Below are 14842 nucleotides of genomic sequence, written 5' to 3' on the forward strand. Positions count from 1 at the left end.
CTTTCATAAACAAACGCGGAGAAGCAGCAGTTCCACAAGAGCGGGCCTGGCGCCGGCTACGCCCACACTCCAGTCCGCGGCGCGGCTCCCCAGGGCCACCTGCCTCCTCCGGCTCCTCAGACAATCATGATCTCGAGCCTAAACCTTGACGTTGCGAGTACTCACGCGTGATTTTACTCTTCGATGGAAATACTGAAAGAGACTTAAAGACCACCAAATCCAACAAAATCTGCCTCTATGTTTCACGTGTTTAGAACAAAGAACACTTCGCCATTTGCCCTTATTGGAAACTTCCTCAATGGTGGGAGCAAGTATCCAGCATCTGAGTGACTGCGTGCCAGGCCGCTCTTCATTTACCCTGATTTCTCTCTCGGAAGCACCGTTTATAAAACCGATTATTTTAAAAGTGAGCCACAGATCAAGAGTTAAGCTATTTTTTTAAGATTATTTATTTATTTATTTGACACAGAGAGAGAGAGAGATCACAAGTAGGCAGAGAGGCGGGCAGAGGGGGGCGGGGAAGCAGGCTCCCTGCTGAGCAGAGAGCCCGATGAGGGGCTCGATCCTAGGACCCTGGGATCATGGCCTGAACCGAAGACAGAACCCACTGAGCCACCCAGGTGCCCCATGAGTTAAGCTATTTCTTCAAGCACAAGCCCCTAAGGGACAAAGATGGGTTCAAACCCAGCCAAGATGAACCTCCATGCCTGTCTCTCTACCCTTACAGACACCAGAACTGTTAAATATGAAATCCATATTAGCTAGTCAATCTTCACTCCTGTAACTTAATTCTCATTATTAGCTCTACTTAAAACAGGAGTAGAAACTAGCATATGGAATTTTATATAAGCAAAGATTCTCTTAAGTCACTTTTATTGCGTTGGACTGTCATCAAGTATTCTAGTACCTGTTTTCATTGAGAAAAACTTTTATTATTTGTCTAGGTAAATCTTAAATTTTAACCTTCAAGAAGATTCTTTTTTAAGATTTTATTTATTTATTTGACAGAGAGAAACACAGCAAGAGAGGGAACACAACAGAGGGAGTGGGAGAGGAAGAAGCAGGCTCCCCGCTGAGCAGAGAGCCTGAGGTGGGGCTCGATCCCAGGACCCTGAGATCATGACCTGAGACGAAGGCAGAGGCCAAAAAGATTCTTAAATTTTTTTGAAGTTTTGCTGGAAAGTAAATGCCTGTTCATAGGTCCTGATATGCAAAAAGTTCACATTTTAGTGCATACACAACTACAATTTGCATTTCTCTACCAGGGAGTTCTCTATAATGGAAATCCACTGTAAAACACTGAGGGATTTCTGTCGAGCACAAATGAAGTTCTCAATGTTTGTCAAATAAAGTAAACAATCCAAAAACAACACAGTGTCTCATGGTAAATAGGGCCACATGGGACTTCAGATGCCAGTGACCCCAGCGCTTCTTCGCGGCGGCCTCACGGAACCGACACAAGACTATGGGAGGAAACAAAATCTCTCCAACGTGTACGGCTTCGAAACGGGAACCAGACTATTGCTTAGAAAGGAAGTTGGTCTACACCAGAGGTCAGCAAGCCTCTGTGCGCGGGGCCGGAAAATAAGGGATTCCAGCTCTGGGGGGGTTTGAGCTCCGATGCGAACGACTGAGCCATCGTAAAAGCAGCCGCAACGCTTGAGCGAATGAACATGGGGGACTGCGGGCCAGTGACACCTGATTGACGGACACTAAAATCTGCATGTTATTACAACGTTCGCGTGTTATTTCGCAGGGTTCTTCTTCTTTTTTTTTTTTTTTTTAAAGCATTTAACAGGGGCACCTGGGTGGCTCAGTTGGTTCGGCACCCAGTTCTGGATTTCGGCTCAGGTCATGACCTCTGGTCGTGGGATCCAGCCCTGTGTGGGGCTCCAGGCTGGATGTGAAGTCTGCTTAAGATTCTCTCTTCCCAGAGACACCTGGGTGGCTCGGTCGGTTAAGCCACAGCCTTTGGCTCAGGTCCGGATTCCAGGGTCCTGGGATCGAGTCCTGTGTCCGGCTCCTTGCTCAGCAGGGGGCCTGCTTCTCTCTCCGCCTCTGCCTGCTCCTGCTCGTGCACGCACTCTGACAAATAAATAAAATCTTAAAAAAAAAAAAAAAAAAAGATTCTCTCTCCCCCTCTCCCTCTGCCCCTCCCCTGCTCACACTCACTCTCAACGAAAGAAAGAAAGAAAAATAAAATACTTAATAATGTAAAGCACATTCTTGGCTCACAGGCCTTGTGAGAACAGGTGGTAGGCTGATGCGGCTTGTGGTAATTCCCTAACCCCTGTTCTAAATATATACTTCTGACATCTATTTGCTGGCAATTAGGTACTTCTATTTCATTATTAAGAACAATAAAAAGAAATGTGCTTTAAGGCTTTGTCTAAACTGCTGGTATATAGGTTTTTAAAAGAAAAAATTTTTAAATTACTTGCACCCCAATTAAATCTACTGCAAGAGGAGCAAAGAGGTCAAACCTCACTTCTTTCTGGACCTCATACCTGCACAGCTCTTGTGCACAGTCGAAAACACACCTCGGTTCTACAGAGGTTTCTGGTTACAAAGCAGCAAGGGTAAGTTCACTTGGAAAGTACATTTACACGCCTTCAGTGAATGAAGCATGGAGCCACATGGAGATGTGTGACAGCAAAAGGGCGTGCTCTGAAGTTCCACGACTAAACCACCTCCATGCAGTTTAATTAAAACTGTCCCCAGTCATTTAAAAAAGGCCATTTGTGGAACAGGCCAGTAATAGAAAATGTTTGTCACGTAAAACTTTAGCATTCACCTGTCTAAAAAGCTAACCTGCAAACTTTAAACCTTTATGTGGGATTGTTATATGGCTATACGTGATCGTGGCAAGAAACACATGTGCTATAGGCTATGACTCTGGCAATCTGGCTAATATTTAAAGACGTGCTCATGAAGCAATACCATTATTTTTATTAAAAGAATGCTAATGATGCTAAATGAAACTCTTTCTGCAGGAAACGCGTCACATACCTTCCAAGTCACCCCCGCCCCAGCAGAACAAAAACAAAAGCAAAACAAATCAGTCTGAGACTCACTTGAGTGTTTAATTCAAACCTATATTTGTAGTTTCTAAAATGTTGATCCACAGACCACTTTCTTGTTACACGTGTGTACCAATGAAAACAAAAGGCAGAGAATCACCGCCATCCCTGCAAAAGGAATGGCTCCTTTTCTAACATTCTTGAAAAATATACAATGTACAGTCCTTGCGCCTCAGCACAGGTGGCGACGTAATAAATACACCGGCCGGCCGCTGTCCTCGCCGCTGCGCGGGCTCCGCCTACTACCTGCTGTGCGCCCGCTCCTTTTTGGATTTCTCCAGGGCCTTGTCCATGGTCTTCTCGTTCTCTCCTCGACACTTGGGACAGTACCACTTGCCCTTGGGTTTGTGATTCAGCCCCACGCAGGAGAAATGGAACCATTCAATGGGGCACTCGTCATTGTCACAGCCGATCATTTCTCCATAGGAGACCTGATTGCACAGACAGTACGTCGGCTCGTTCGGGTCAATGGGAAGGTCCGCAGGGGACGCTTCCCGCTCGGCTTTGGCCTTGGAGCGTTTCTTCTTCTTGGAGGCTTTTGCTTTCTTCTCCTTAGGCGTTCCGGAGGTGATGTCATCGTGGTCGTGATTATTGGCCGCATTCTCTCGGTTCTCGTTGTTGCGCTGTCGCCGAGACCGCTTATTATTGGTCTTCTCCGCCTGCGTGATTGTCTCACTCTTGGACTTATCCTGGCCGGCTTTGCCGCTGTGGCCAGTGGTGTCATTGACCTCCTGATGGGCCTCAAAGAGCTCCACATGACTGTCCACCTGCCTGGTCCGGTTCTCCACCAGCTCCACCATCTGACTCACGATCTGGATCTTCTCGTCGCCCAGCTCCTGGCTCCGAATCAGGGCTCTCTGAATGCAATGCAACACTCTCCTTTTCTGGACGCCGTCTGTCTCGCGTTTGAATTTCTCATAATACTCATCCAGTTCCTTCAGGATTTCTGCAAAGGAAAAATAAGCATTACGCCCAATCTATAAACACTACAGAGCTTTTTATTTAAATTCTCTAGTCTATAAAAAAGTCATTGCGAAGGACAGAAATCATCAATGGAAGATTTCCTAGTATGAAGATCCTATAACGTACAGGCCTTTCAAGCGACTTATTTGCCCCCACTGGAAAAAATTCCTGGAACTAAACACAATTACCAACACAGTTCCCATTTGGCAAAGTGCCCCTCAGAGCCCCCAGGGGACTCCGTGCACTCAAAAGCATGGGTAACATTACTGTCAGGGTCAGCAACTGAGGGGAGAAGTTTAAATTAGGTGGAGTGCTGCTACCCAAACTTTTCCTTTCTATAAAACTAAGTGGTTTATGTCCTATATTTCCAGTTTTTACTCAAATATTCTTCTAACTTAAAGACTTTATTCCTTTTATTTTAATGCACCAATGTCTAGAATACTGCATGAAATCAGAGAATGTGTGTAAATAGCACCTAGTGACCCAGGGCCTCCGTCTGTCAGTCACATCACTGTCGTCTCACCTTGCTCCTCTATATTACTAAAAACAAAACTGGTTTATCACAACTTAAGTCAGATAAGCTAGCTTTGCCTTTAAACAAAGGGGTCAAATTTTGCTCTTGCATTTACTGGTTAGGACAATACATAGTCACATCTGTAAAAATCAACAGATTTTAAGACATAACCAAAACTAAAAAACCCTCAGTACTAAATTTAAACTTCGTACAGGGGGGCACCTGACTGGCTCAGTCGGTAGAACATGTGACTCCTGATCTTGGGTTTTGAGTTCAAGCCCCACACTGAGTGTAGAGATTAGTTAAAAATAAAATCTTAAAACAAAAAAGTGTGTATGATTTAAAAATGTAATTTGGAAAGTGTAATTAGGGGGCCTGTGGGTGGTTCAGTGGGTTGGGCCTCTTGCCTTCAGCTCAGGTGGTGATCTCGGGGTCCTGGGATCCAGCCCCGGATAGGGCTCTCTGCTTGGTGGGGAGCCTGCTTCCCCCACCTCTGTCTCTCTGCCTGCTTGTGATCTCTCTCTATCAAATAAATAAATAAAATCTTTAAAGCAGAATATAATTGGGCAATTTCTAAAGATATAAAAGTTGTTAAATAATCTTGATTGAAACAAGGAAAATAAATATTCTTGCCAAAAAACTACTTAAATATAAACAGAAATTTCCAGAGTTATTTTCCCCAAGGAGTAACAAATCTAAACAGTATCAGGGCGCCTGCCGGCCTCAGACAGAAAATCATGCACCTCTTGTTCTTGGGGTTCTGGGTTTGAGTGCCAAGAGTTTGGTGTAGAGATTACTAAAAAAAAAGAAATGAATAAATAGTATCAGATTTTTCTCCTGAAACCATTTGCAGTCTCTTAAAATTAGGCAATTCTATTCTCCAGCAAGGAAGTGTGGGAGGCAGGATGTATAAAATGTAACCCTCATCCCTTCCAGATCTTATCTTTAGATAGTTACAAGGCATAAACCTAACACTGGAATAAACACATGAACACAGACCAACACTGAAGGTTACCTAAATGTATGTATTATTTTCCAGGCTATATTCTTAAACTGAAGACGGCTCTGAAGATACTTCCTAGGAGAACACTGTAGACCATCTACCACCCCCAGAAAGGAGGAATGCCATAGTCCCCGTGTCTGGGAGTAATTAATTCTGAAAATAAACAGGCTCAACTTATCTAAGCTCTGTTTTTCATAGACGTTAAAATAGGAGTTTCTGCGATTTATTCCTGAGTTAATTGCATATTACAAAGCTATTATTTGGTTTAACTGGTAACCAAATCTGTAAAGCCAATGCTAGCCTTTCACAGAAAAAAAGTTGCTGTTACCGCGAATTCAGTAACCGGTTTTTACAGCACGAGCCGGCTTACAGCCCCGTGAAGCCCCGCATGTGGAAGAGACGGAAGTCCCTGCACGAAGTCACCAAGGAGTACTTCCGTTACCTGCACAGCGGCATGTATCTCTTAGACGCCCCGCGCGAAGTCCAGTGTCAACAGAGCCACCGCCGCGCGGAGCCAGCCCCGCCTGTCTAACAGGCGGGTGTCCTGCCGGCGCACCAGGAACGCCTCCGGCTCCCTCAGCTCCGCGGCCGCCGACCTTCTTCTGAAAATGCTCCACACCACTGTCCCTGCAGGGAAGCCGCGGCCGCCACGAAACGAGCCTCCGGCAAAACTCATCTGACCCGTCCACCTGCTAGACACGTACTCGCCCTGTCCACGAAGGCTGCACGGACGCTCGCCAGGACGCGATGCCGTGGGGGGCGGGTACGCCCTAGCAACGCCTGAAACACCGCAGGCGGGACTGGACGCGGCCACGCGAGCTCCACCTGAGTGCCATCTAACGTGGTGCACTGACCTCGTCTTTCCGAGCCATCTCCGACCGGCGCACACTGAGGAAAGGCCGCTGGCCACGGCCGGCCTCCAGCACAGGTCGCGGGCACCGAAGCGGTGGGTGCGCACCTGCCCGCGAGAGTCCCCGCAGCTCCCCGGCCGGCCGTCGGCGCCGCAGCGGGAGCTCCGCAGCGGGGGCCGCCGGCCCCGAAGCAGCAACGCAGTCACCGCGCGGGGCGCTAGAGCAGCCGTGCGGGGCGCTGCCGGTGCCGACACACTCCCCAGGGCGCTCACCAGCGGCGCCGGCGACACGAGTCCTCCCATCTTCGCTCCGCCGAGTCGCCGCCCGGCTCGGCGCCCTCGGGGCCCGCTCGTCCCCACCAGGCACCCGCCCGGGGCCACTCAGGCTTGCCCCGCTCCGCGCGGCCGCACCCACGGGCCATCGGCCGGACCGCCTGCCGGTCCGTGCGGCCTGAGCCGCGTCCTCCGCAGCTCCGGAACCAACGCTCGCCACGCTCGCTTCGGCCGCGGGTGCAGCCAAGGCTCCGCGGCCGGAAGTGACCGGGCTCTGGCCCCTGAAGGAGAGGGGCGGGGCCGGGCCCTCAGCCAATGGAGAGGCGGCCGGCGAGCGTCGCGCCCCGCCCCGAGAGCCACCGCCTCTGGGGCTCGCCGGGCCGTAGGGCGGAGGCCAAGCGGGACGCCAATCACAGCCCAGGATCACCGACCACGTCCCGCCCCTTCAGCGCCAACGGCCAATCCGAGGCCGGAGGCCGGGCGACCCAAAGACATTCAAATCAACTCGACCTCCTCCTCCTCCTCCCCGCCCCTCCAGAGAAACAAGGAGGCAGCGGAAACGAGACCCGTGCCAGTCACTGCGCAAAGCCCACCCTCATCCGGCTCAGCAGCCAATAGCTCAGCAGCGGACTGATAAGGACATTCCATGGGGGACGCCGAGACCAATCACAAGGAGGCCACAGCGGGACGTTCGCAATATGCTAATAAGACCCCTATAAAAGTCGCTGCGAAGCCCCGGCTCGGCTAGAGCGCGCAGGGGCGCCATGCCGCGGGGTCTCTCCGTGCGCTCGGGGCGTGCGGCCGCTTCCCACCTCCCCCCGCTTCCGTTTCCCTGCTGCGCAGCCCTGTAAACATTAGTAAACTCCGAGCGACGATCCGCGTCCCGTACACAGCCCCCTGCGCCGTGCCTGGCCTGGCAGGAAAGTTTCCCCAACAGCCAACAATTCCCAGCGGATACGAACCCTCCGCCTCTCTCCGGAACTCTGGGCAGCCGGGGCTGCAGAGAACGACCCACAGGTCCTCTTCCCTGCCATGTTCCTCTGCGAGCCGACAAGCTTTGCCCAAGCCCCAGAGCACAGCAGATGGGCGACTCCCCGACCCATTCTCCTTCCCCTGCCCTGCCCTCCCCTTCCCCGCCGCACGCACGGAATAAAGCCCTCGCCCTCGGCGAACTACACCCGGCCGCGCCGCCCCTCACTCGCTGTCCAGCTCCACGGGAGGCCGGGGGGGTCGGGCGGGGGCGGCGGCGACCCAGGCCGCACGGCGCGGAGTGTCGACCCCGGACTTTATATAACACTCAGATTCGGGACTGGGTGGGGGTGGCTCCGGGGATGGCGAGCAGAGCCGGGGACCCGCCGCCCGCAGCGCCCTCCCAGCAGCCCTGCGCGCAGCCCCGTCGCTGCGCCCCTCAGCCCCAGCGACCGCGGCACATCCCTCCCTCGGCGCCCTAGCCTGCGCCCCCTGAGCCCCCTCCCCCGCAGCACCCCGCCTCGTCACTTCACTACAAAGAGCGCTTTGCTCGCGCAGCCTGGCATGGAGACCTCCCGTTCCTCCTTCCTCCTCCGTGTCCGGGCTTCGTGCACAAGGACCTTGGCGAATCAAAGACGCTCCAGACCTTTTGTTCCTGCCCGGCCAGGGCCGCCGCCGCGGGCCCGCGGCTCCTCCGGGCGAGGAACAGGACGGCCCCGCGGCCCGGCGGCGCGCCGCGACCGGCGGGGATGGAGCGGCCGCCCCCGCCCATCCCTCCCGCCGTACCTTGGTATTTCGCGTCGATCTCCCGCATCAGCGAGACGCTTCTCTGCAGGTCGAAAGGCAGAGACTCGATGGAGTCCAGGTAGTCCTCCACGTAGTTCACCAGGTGGACCTGCTCCCCGTTGGCAGGGCTCAACATGGTTCACCGAGGTCCCCGGCGACTCGGCGCGGCTTTCCGCTTCCTCCAGCCCCCGCCCCCTCGGAGCCCAGCGCTGCAAAATGCAAAGCTCCCGCCCGCCGGCGCCCCCCCTCCGGCCGGCCCCGCGCCGCTACATCTGCGAGCCGCGCCGCCTGGGCCCGGGGACCCGGCGCCTGGCGGGCCCGGCCGGCGCTCGGCGGCCTCGGGCGCGGGGCGGGCGCGGGCGGCGCGTGCGGGCGCGCACCCCGGCGCAAGGGCCGGGGCCGGGGCCGAGCGAGCGCGGGAAGGGGCGCGCGCCGCCCGCCGCGCCGCACTTGTCCAACGTGGAGAACCCAAATACCAGTTTCAAACACTTGGGAAACATTCGGCCCCCCGCACCGCGCATGCGCTCCGCCCCCCCACCGCCCCCTCCCCGCGGGCCCCGCCCCCGCCTCATCACGCCCCTCACCGGCCGGGCAGCGCGGGGGTGTGGCTTTGTCTGTCACTTTGGCTGGGGAGGGGTCGCGGGGACAGGGGCGGCAGGCGAAGCGCGAACTTTACTAAGAGTTTCGCACTAGGAAGCAGAGCCTGTCGGGCGGGAATGCAGGACCATCCGGGAACGTGGGGAGCAGCCGGCCCTGCCGAAGACCCGGTGGGAACCAACTCAGGCATGGGACGGCCGCCGCCGAGGCCATCGCTCACCCGAGGCGCTACCTCCCTAAGAACTCCCAGTCCCTCACTCTCCAGAGTCCCGCCGCAGAGCGGGGCATAAGTAAGGCCCGAAAGAGACTGGCAACACCGAGACCCAATCCGCTTGCCGCCCTCACCTCAGCCGGCCAATCAAGATGAAGAGGAGGCGGGGCGAGTACGGATAACTCCTCCCAGGCTCCGACTACGAGAAACCCGCGTCCTAAGGGGGGCGGGTGGGGGGGAGAGGGGACGGGCCGTGCGGCGCGGAAGTGGTGGCGCATGCGCACTTGCATGGCCAGGGCGGCCACCCGCCGGGGAGGGAGGAGACCTACCATTAGGCGGCCGGACCACCGCTCCCAGCAACCTCAGCGGCTCGCGCGCCTGCGCGGTCCTCACCGCCTTCCCTTTGTGTTGCCGGCCGGAGCCGGGTTCAGAGCGGCTCGCAGACAAAGGGGCCCGAGAGTGGAGCTGCTTTCCGGACTGGGCTCCCGCAGAGGGCGGGGCATCCCGACCCCCTCCCGACTCTGCCCTAGGATCCACTCTCATTCTAAAGACCCCCCCAAAGCAGGGTGGGGCAGACGTCCGGTCCCTGGGGTCCGGGACCCCCTCCCCATACCGTGTCGGCCTTTCCCCTCCCCCACGGCCTTTCTCCCCGCGCTAAGCTCCCGTATTCGGGCTTTCTGAAAAGCCCGGCGCAGACGTTCCCGTTGCCTAGGCGACGGGCCCGCGCACCGGCCCGCCGCTTCCGGCCGAGGCCCCGCCCCGTGGGCGTGGTCCGCTCCGCCTTTGTCCGGCGGGCTCGGGCCTGCTCGGTTCGGACCGGCGCGCCCCGGGCTGCTCCAGGCCGGCCGGGGCGCGCGGCTGTGAGGTCCTGCTCGCGCAGGCCCTTGCCCCGGGAGGTCGGTCGGGGTGTCCTGTCGCGGCCTCTGCCGGGGGAGCCGGCTCCGCGGCGCCTGCCTGCTTCGCCCCGGCGGAGCGGGTTTCCGGGGCGTGCGGGGTGCGGGTCCGCGGACTGCGAGCCCCAGGCCGTGGCCGGTGTTTAAAGTTGTCGGTTCGGGGCTCCCTGGCTGGCTGGCCCGGCGGAGCCCCCGCTGGAGTCGGGTTGTGAGGCCCCGCCCCACCGTGAGTGCAGAGATTACGTACAATCTTTAAATAAAAGGTCAATCCCTAAAGAGAAGTAAAGGGGCTGCGAGTGAGCCGGCAGCGCTTCCACCGACCCGACGGCCGCGGGGTGGGCGGTGCTCGGGGGCGCGCGGGGCGGCCGGACGCGGGAGGGCGGCGGCCCCGGCGCTGAGCTGTTCTGTCTTCCAGCGGGGGGGGGTCCCGGTCCGGCGGACGCGAAGGGCGACCGGTGGTTCGACCGACGGTCGCCCTGCGGCTCGGTCCGGCCTTCCCCATGAGACCCCCGCGCCCTTCCCGCGGCAGGACGTCCGCTGTGAGGTCGGGAGGACGGTCGTGGTACTTAGCGACTCGCGCTTCTCGCAGTCTGCGCCCGGCTGAGTGGAGTTCATTTCGTCTGCTGCAACGACTTACTGGCCGCGGGTCTGCGGGAGATGCTTGCGCACTGCGCCCTGTGGCAACCGAGACCCTACGGAATACAGAGACTAAGTTGAAAAGAAGAAGATCTCCCTTTCTCCGAGGGCATATAAATAATTGTAAAGTTCCCGAGCAAGAAAGACATAGGTCCGTTGGACCCTTGCGTGTACCGACTGTAGAAGGAGTAGTGTTTGAATTTCAGAATAAAGGTTAGAAGGAACTTACCCCTAACAACCATAATCAAGCCGGTTTGAACTAGGTTATCTTTTTAAAAAATCATGATGCTAGGGCGCCTGGTTGGCTCAGTTGGATAAGCCACTGCCTTCAGCTCAGGTCATGATCCTGGAGTCCTGGGATCGAGTCCCGCATCAGGCTCCCAGCTCCCTGGGAGTCTGCGTCTCCCTCTGACCTTCTCCTCGCTCCTGTTGTCCCTCACTGTCTCTCTCTCAAAAAAATAAATAAAATTTAAAAAAAAAAATCATGATGCTATCTGAATAATGATTCCTTTCATGTTTTCATGGACTCCACAGACACAGAAACAAAAGGTTGTCTTAATTCAACAGGAAATAGCTCAGGAGTGCCTACCAGGTGCTCGCTACCGCTCACCGACTGGGGATGCAGCAGTGACTGAGGCGCTCACGTTGTATGAGACAGTTCGCCTTGTGGGCTAAGAGGTCAGAAGGTATTTTATGTATTAGCTTTACAAAGTTATTAAAATACATATCGATGACTTCACAGTTTTCTGAACAAGATCAGAACACCAAGAGCTAAAACTGACCATGCGATTTAAATATATTACTAAGGAAAAGTGTTTAATTTTGAAGATACATTGAATTACCTTGGTTGTTTCAGTTCTGCTCTTTGGAGCATGTTGCAAAAACGATACTAATTTTTTTTTCTGAGTTATATTTCTAGTTTAACAGGTGATACTCAAAGCCATGGGAGTAAAACATAAGAGGTGAACAAAATATTTTATGTTTTGAGGTGCTTAAAAAATAAAAATAAATGCTAACATATTTCCCTCAAACTTGAAATAGCTTTTTTTAAAAAATTTTATTTATTTATTTGACAGACAGAAATCACAAGTAGGCAGAGAGACAGGCAGAGAGAGAGGGAAGCAGGCTCCCTGCAGAGCAAAGAGCCCGATGTGGGGCTCAATCCCATCACCGTGAGATCACAACCTGAGCTGAAGGCAGAGGTTTAACCCACTGAGCCACCCAGGCGCCCCTCAAACTTGAAATACCTTAAACAGTAGGCTACCTTATCTACTCTACTTTGAATTTGCAAGATTTGGCCTTGAAAGAAAACGTATTACTGAGAACTGCATTTTTGGTTGTTGTCATTAAGGACTAGGAAATGGCATACTAGATAATTTGGAATCATTAGTTTTATTTATTTTTTTTTAATTTTTAAAATATTTTATTTATTTATTTGACAGAGACAGTGAGAGAGAGAGAACACAAGCAAGGGCAGTGGGAGAGGGAGAAGCAGGCTTCCCGCTGAGCAGGGCTCCATTCCAGGACTCTGGGATCATGACCTGAGCTGAAGTCAGACGCTTAGCGACGGAGCCACCCAGGCGCCCCTGGAATCATTAATTTTAATACACTTCTTTGTTTTGGCCTGGACTGGGGAGGAGTCACTTCAAAGAAACAGGATTTTCTTTTGGGGAATATATTTGCTAATAAATGTTCCCAGTCATTTTTACTTTACCTTAATATTCAACCTGCAAAGCGAATCATATTTTTCAATTAGCAATACCGCTCCTCAGATAAACCTCATTGGCTACGATGCTGCCACTGCGCAAAGCTAGGAATCCTATTTTTAATCACCATTATGTAGAGGGTTATGTTTGTCACTGGTCTGATGATTTCAGAAAGACTTAATTGAGTAAAGTAGAACGGCTGCCAAAGACGGCTGAACACCTTACACAACTGGTTTTCTGAAAACAGAAGATACCATTGTTAATTTAAAAGTCGTGAATTTTTGAGGGCCAATTCCAGCATGCCAGCTGTCCAGATTCCTGTGCAGGATTCAGTCTTCCCTGTTACTAAATGTGTTTTCAAAACTTCTAGCCCTTGCCTTGGATTCTGTGTGTTGACACAGATTGCCTTTTGTTCATTTGCTTATTTTACTAGCACATCTAGTATCTGGACCAGAGCTTTCTCCAAGGCGGAAATTTTCTTCCACACGTCCGCACACGTCCTGCACAACAGGTGGATTTCATCACAGATTAATTCAGCAGCTCTTTTCTGAATGTAGTGCTGGAACAGTGAGGGAGTTCCAAAGAATTCACAATCTAAAGTACTGGGGTGAGAAGTACATACATTGTACTAGACACAGGAGATACTTATGACCTAACCAAGATCGGGATGCAGACAGGTAGTGAAGGAGGGATAATACTCCAGTAGAACTTTGAGTAGTCAGGAGCCTGTGCTTAGCACTGATGGAGAATTCTACTTCTGAACAATAGGTTCTGACATTTTAGCTTTATGTGTTAGAACATAGTTTACATTAGACTACAATTTAGCTTGAAACAGAATTGCAGAATTGGACTCCAGGGATTTTGAAAGAAAAAAATTAAAAATTAAGTGTTCTAGGAACATACTGGTTTGTCTCTGCTTAAGCACTTGCCTTTCAATAGGGTGACCAAAACAAACAAACAAAAAAAGAACTGAGGAACCTCCGTGAGGTTTTAAGGAATGCAAAAATAAAGGGGACTTCTTCCTTCCTTCCTTCCTCCCTCCCTCCTTCCCACCCTCCCTACGTAGCTTCCTCCATTCCTTCCTTCTTTCCTTCCTTCAACACGGTTTTGCAAGATATCAGTAGGGTCACTTTTGTCAAGATAATTTGAAAGAAACTTCAAGTGAATCCGCCTTTAAAAATCCCACTGAAACCGCAATTCGGATTGTTTTTGTTCTCAAGAGAGGAGATGATATAGAAGGTTTAACCTTAATGAATCCCAAGTAGACACTTCTATTACACCTACTTGATGAATGGGTGGTTTCCTAGCTTTGGTCTTGCATCCGGAGACAGTGCTGTCTTGGGGTGCAAGTGAGCCTTGTGCTAAGTGGAGACGTGCTGTGCACGCCTAGGAGGGCAGATGCGCCTGGTTCGTGCTGGAGAGCGAACGTGCTGTGTCAGGGTGCACACGTGCTGTGTGTGGACTGGGGTGCAGATGTGCTGCGTTAGGGTGCAGACTCGCTGTGTTGTGGTGTGGATGTGTGTACCAGGGTGCACTGCTGTGTTGGGTTGCGGACTGTGTACTGGGGTGCACGTGTGCTGTTGGGGCACCGACGTGTGTACCGGGGTGCACGTGCTGTGTTGAGGTGTGGACTGTGTATCGGGGTGCACGTGTGCTGTGTTGGGGCATGGACGTGCGTACCCGGGTGCACATTCTGTGTTGGGGCGCGGACTGTGTACCGGGGTGCATGTGTGCTGTGTTGGGGTACGGATGTGTGTACTGGGGTGCACGTGTGCTGTGTAGGGTGCGGACGTATGTACTGGGGTGCACGTGTGCTGTGTTGGGGTAGGGACGTATGTACTGGGGTGCACGTGCTGTGTCGGGGTCCGGACGTGTGTACCGGGGTGCACGTGTGCTGTGTTGGGGTACGGACGTATGTACTGGGGTGCGGACGTGTGTACCGGGGTTGCACGTGTGCTGTGTTGGGGTGCGGACGTATGTACCGGGGTGTACCGTGCTGTGTTGGGGTGCGGATGTGTGTACTGGGGTGCACGTGTGCTGTGTCGGGGTGCGGACGTATGTACCGGGGTGCACGTGCTGTGTCGGGGTGCGGACGTGTGTACTGGGGTGCACGTGCTGTGTCGGGTGCGGATGTGTGTACTGGGGTGCACGTGTGCTGTGTCGGGTGCGGACGTGTGTACTGGGGTGCACGTGTGCTGTGTTGGGGTGCGGATGTGTGTACCGGGGTGCACGTGTGCTGTGTTGGGGCGCGGACGTATGTACTGGGGTGCACTGTGTTGGGGTGCGGACGTGCCGTGTGCGCGCTGGGGAGCTTAGGTGCTGTGCTGGGACGCACAAGTGCCCTGTGGGTGCGCGGGGGTG

At 53.6% G+C, this 14842-nt stretch overlaps 1 protein-coding gene and 1 non-coding gene across 4 annotated transcripts; both read right to left on the reverse strand.

The window, feature by feature from the left end:
* Positions 1–3062: 3062 nt before the first annotated feature.
* On the reverse strand, positions 3063–9795 carry ING1 (inhibitor of growth family member 1). 3 transcript variants are annotated; one of them, XM_032881039.1, is made up of 2 exons: positions 9576–9795; positions 3063–4026 (listed from the first exon to the last, which is right to left on the reverse strand). In XM_032881039.1, the coding sequence occupies exons 1-2, from the start codon at positions 9787–9789 to the stop codon at positions 3323–3325; spliced, it is 918 nt and encodes a 305-aa protein (XP_032736930.1). In that variant the 5' UTR covers positions 9790–9795; the 3' UTR covers positions 3063–3322. The 3 variants fall into 3 exon arrangements, with proteins under 3 accessions (XP_032736930.1, XP_032736931.1, XP_032736932.1); XM_032881040.1 differs by lacking the exon at positions 9576–9795 and adding an exon at positions 8439–8757; XM_032881041.1 differs by lacking the exon at positions 9576–9795 and adding an exon at positions 7256–7458.
* A 2658-nt stretch (positions 9796–12453) lies between these two features.
* Positions 12454–12587, reverse strand: LOC116881357. The gene has a single exon (XR_004385393.1). It is a non-coding gene; the product is annotated as a U4 spliceosomal RNA (small nuclear RNA).
* Between the last annotated feature and the right edge of the window lie 2255 nt (positions 12588–14842).

Source organism: Lontra canadensis, unplaced genomic scaffold, assembly GCF_010015895.1.
Source record: "Lontra canadensis isolate GAN:19392208 unplaced genomic scaffold, GSC_riverotter_1.0 scaffold73, whole genome shotgun sequence".
Classification (NCBI taxonomy): domain Eukaryota; kingdom Metazoa; phylum Chordata; class Mammalia; order Carnivora; family Mustelidae; genus Lontra; species Lontra canadensis.

Coding starts and splice junctions, on each gene's coding strand:
- ING1 (XM_032881039.1), bottom strand. CDS start 9,789: ATGAGAGTGGATCCTAGGGCAGAGTCGGGAGGGGGTCGGGATGCCCCG. Junction 4,027..9,575: donor GGTGGTCCGGCCGCCTAATG/GTAGGTCTCCTC, acceptor TTTCCTTTGCAG/AAATCCTGAAGGAACTGGAT.